The 3565-nt window shown below is 46.5% G+C and overlaps 1 protein-coding gene across 3 annotated transcripts in view; it reads left to right on the forward strand.

Annotated features, from left to right (window-relative positions):
- The window catches only part of rspo2 (R-spondin 2), a gene marked incomplete at its 3' end in the record, with an annotated part of 57354 nt that extends 54125 nt beyond the window's left edge, over window positions 1–3229 (forward strand). The window contains exon 5 of one of the 3 annotated variants that reach the window (XM_083678177.1): window positions 3120–3229. In XM_083678177.1, the coding sequence (XP_083534303.1) occupies window positions 3120–3229 (110 nt within the window). Of the gene's footprint in view, window positions 1–3110 lie in introns of all 3 variants that reach the window. The other 2 variants (XM_083678178.1, XM_083678179.1) reach the window with 2 other exon arrangements.
- Window positions 3230–3565: the final 336 nt, after the last annotated feature.

A 3565-nucleotide genomic window follows, 5' to 3' on the forward strand; every position in this document is an offset into this window, starting at 1 on the left:
ACACATACACACACACACACATACATACACACACACATGCACAGTGGTAGTGGCGGGGTCATCCTCGTCAGAGATAAACACTCATGCCACAACTTCTGCTTCTGATTTGAACATACAAAACATTTTGATTTGCTTATAAGTTTTCAGTTTATTTGTTTGTTAGTTTGTCTAACTTGTCTACTAGGTTTAGTTGGCAGCTGCTGATTCTATCTACAAAAGAAAACTAAACAATGTCAAATTAAGTATTGCAGAATTGACGCTAAATGCAGCCAAAACGGAAAGGAAAATGCAAAAAAAAAAATCAAATACATTTTTTGAGATAAAAGTCATTCTTCCTTTTTGGCAGTGAGTCGTAATTCTTGTTGTGGCAGTTATGAAGTGAAAATTATTTGAAGCTTTCTGTTCGTTCCAGGACACAATTATCTGTACTCGCTCGAAGATTTATGAATTTGTCCCTGGTTTTTGAAAGCAATCGAGTTGACTTAATCATTTCTTTCCTGGTAAATTAAACTGTTTCTTCTGTGAACCCGGGTAATCAGCTTAAGTGATTACATTGTAAATATGACATGATGAAAGCTCTCTGTGTATTAGGTCGGAGGAAATGCTCCAACGTAGAATGAAGCCCTGCTGTGATTATGCATCAGGCATTGTACTGTATCTGAGACAGCTGGAAGAGGTTTGTCTTGGTATTGGTTGCCCTCTAGCTGTCAGTCTGGAGAAGGTAGGTTATGAAATATTGCCTGGAAAGCCTAACAAGCCTAACAACTGTGATGCTGTTATGGAAAGTTTGTTTATGGAGAAACAATGTTCATCAGCTCAGCTCAGCTCAGCTCAGTCAGATGGCTCTCTAGAAGAAGGATGTTACACGGTGCTCTAGCTTCGTACAACGATGAACACCGTCGAGGGGAACGGTTTCTTCCCCCTTGTAGCGATGTCGACAGTATTTTGTCTTGGTTGCTGTCTAAACTTGAGTTTTACCTGACAATTTTACCTGACGATGTAAAGATACTGTATACTGATTTGTCTGTTGTTACAAGAATGGAATACAGTATTGAGTTGGAAACTCCTCAAAAACAGCGTGGATTATAGATTTCCTGCCTGTTCTCTTTGGCTATCCCTAACCCGATCCCGCGAAAGGCTAGGTCCTCAGCGAGCTCTATATTTGCTCTACACGCAAATGCTGTTAATATAACCTTTTTTTTTATAAGAAAGGATATTGTTCTAATGCCTCAAAGGAAAGGTCCATCTGGGTTCAGGCCCGGCTACAGAGGGGTTTCATACTGTACTGCCTGTGGGCTTGACATCCATCAGAGTTAATTCATCCTGAGTTGATTGCATTGAAGGCCATGTTTTTGAAGGCCATAGCAACACTGTTTTCGATTGAGAACGACCTCTTTAAATGGACTGTTAGGAAAAGGAACGTATCGTCCAGATGGACGCGAGCATTAATGCGCTCGCGAACCGTCATAACCATACCGTAACTCACCCGAGAAATCGAAAGCGACATTTACCAAACAAGCCTCGCAACTTTTCCTGTGAACGTTTTTTTTTTTTCTATTGGAGGGGCATGGAAACTGCAGATCAAAGAGATGTTAAAGGATTTGTCCCCCTGAGAGGGAATTGGATGTTGAAGCTGTTGTACTCAGGAGAGCAGATTGTAAACGAGGTAGGCCTGTTGTGTGCCTAGTACATTTTTACTTGTTGCCCTGGCCTGGAATGGCGGGCAGGCGGCGTGACCGAAAATAGCAAAAATTGAATTAATGACAGGAAATTACTTTTGAGATTGTTGGATATTTGCGCAAACCGTTACACCAGTTGAGAAGACCCGTTCAAAGAACGAAGGGGGAAAAACAGCAAGTTTTTTTTAATATCTTGTTTTCTCATGCGTGTCCTCATTTTGAGCCAATCATATTAGGGCATATATTTTTCGTTTGCGTGTAAAATTGGACTTCGCTGTATTTCTTTTTGGAGCGGCGCTGAAAGTGGCCAGGCCATATGAGAAGGGAATCAGAGGTAATTCTGCCACACATGACACACTTTTGCCTCATTTTCCTGGGTGAAATGGCCTGAACAAGTGTAATAATAACATAGCCAGCCAAGCTGTGAAAGCCTTCTGTTTAGACATAATTTTATGCAGCATTTTTCTTCATTTTCCCCCCTCGGCGAACCATAGCATGCCTTGTTTCTTTGTGTGCCAGATCAGCTTCCAGATTGCATCTCGTCATCCAAGCCTGACTCTACTTTTCCCCCCATCAGACTTTTTTCTTTCCCTTGAATTCCCTCACACTCGCCCTCACACACACACACACACACACACACACACACACACACTCACTCTCTCTCACACACACACACACACTCTCTTCTTCTTGCTCTCTCTCTCTCACACACACACACACACATACACACACACACACACACACACACACACGCACACACACACACACAAACTCACTCTCACACAAAAACTCTCAGACACACACACACACACACTTCGTTATCTTACTTGTGGCCTTTGGCAATCAGAGCAGAATGTTGCCTTGTGGTTGGTTGGTTTGGTGGTTGGGGCAGCCAGCGCTGGCCTGCCGTGGTTGGTGAGCCATTGGTGGGTCCAGAGGTTCTGCCACACAAAGGTTCCATCAGCACAGGAAGCTCTGTTCCCACTCCCAGCATGCCTTGCCCACCCCAGCGACACCTGGGATGCATTAACCTTGGTCCTTGGACCTTTCCAGTTCGAAGAGTGTTATGCAACGTCCCCCCCCACCCCCCACCCCCCCCCCCCCCCCCCCCCCCTCCCCGTCTGTGTTCCCCCAGAAGTGTGAGTGGAAGTGATGGGAAGGGAGGAAGGGTGGATAAAGGTTTGTTTTCCGGGGGAACACACAGTCTGAAGTTCTTCTGTTGCCAGCCCTCAGCCCTGTAGAGCTGGTCTGTTAGCTTTGAGTGGGTGACGGGGATCCAGACCAGTAGAGGCTGTCGGAGGTAGAAATCGGAGGACGGGCTCATTGTAATTCATGGTCATGGAGTGAGGAATGGTATCAAACCCGTTGAGCCCGAGGATATGATTGATTTATTGGTTTGCGGTTGACCTTTTCCTTGTTCTTGTCTTTCAGGAGTATCAGCGAAGCACCGACCCAAAGAAGCAAAGAAGAAGTCCAACAAGCAGAGGCTCCGGTTCCGGGCCCAGAACCAGCACAGTGACCACCTGGCGTCTGTGCGCTCCAGCCAGTGAGGACTGACCGAGTAGAAACCGCCACACCCCGTGGAACCGAGAACAAGAAAGCTGCTAGCCGCTGCTCCACACCTCTCCCCCTCACCACTCCCCCCCCCCCCCCCCCCCCCCGCCAACACCCACCTCCCCCAGCACCCCCCAGTCAAACACACCCAATTACTGACAGACACTATACACATCATGTCGAACAAACGTAGAAAAAAAAAAAACACGCTCTATATCTCTGTCTCTCCGCCTCCTGCTGCCGCCCCCCCCCCCCACACACACACTCCAAACCCTAATCCTAAACACCTCCCCCCGTAGCGGTGACAGATCAGATCAACCCATCAGCAGAAC

The sequence above is a fragment of the Argentina silus genome, assembly GCF_951799395.1.
Source record: "Argentina silus genome assembly, chromosome: 10".
NCBI classification, from domain to species: domain Eukaryota; kingdom Metazoa; phylum Chordata; class Actinopteri; order Argentiniformes; family Argentinidae; genus Argentina; species Argentina silus.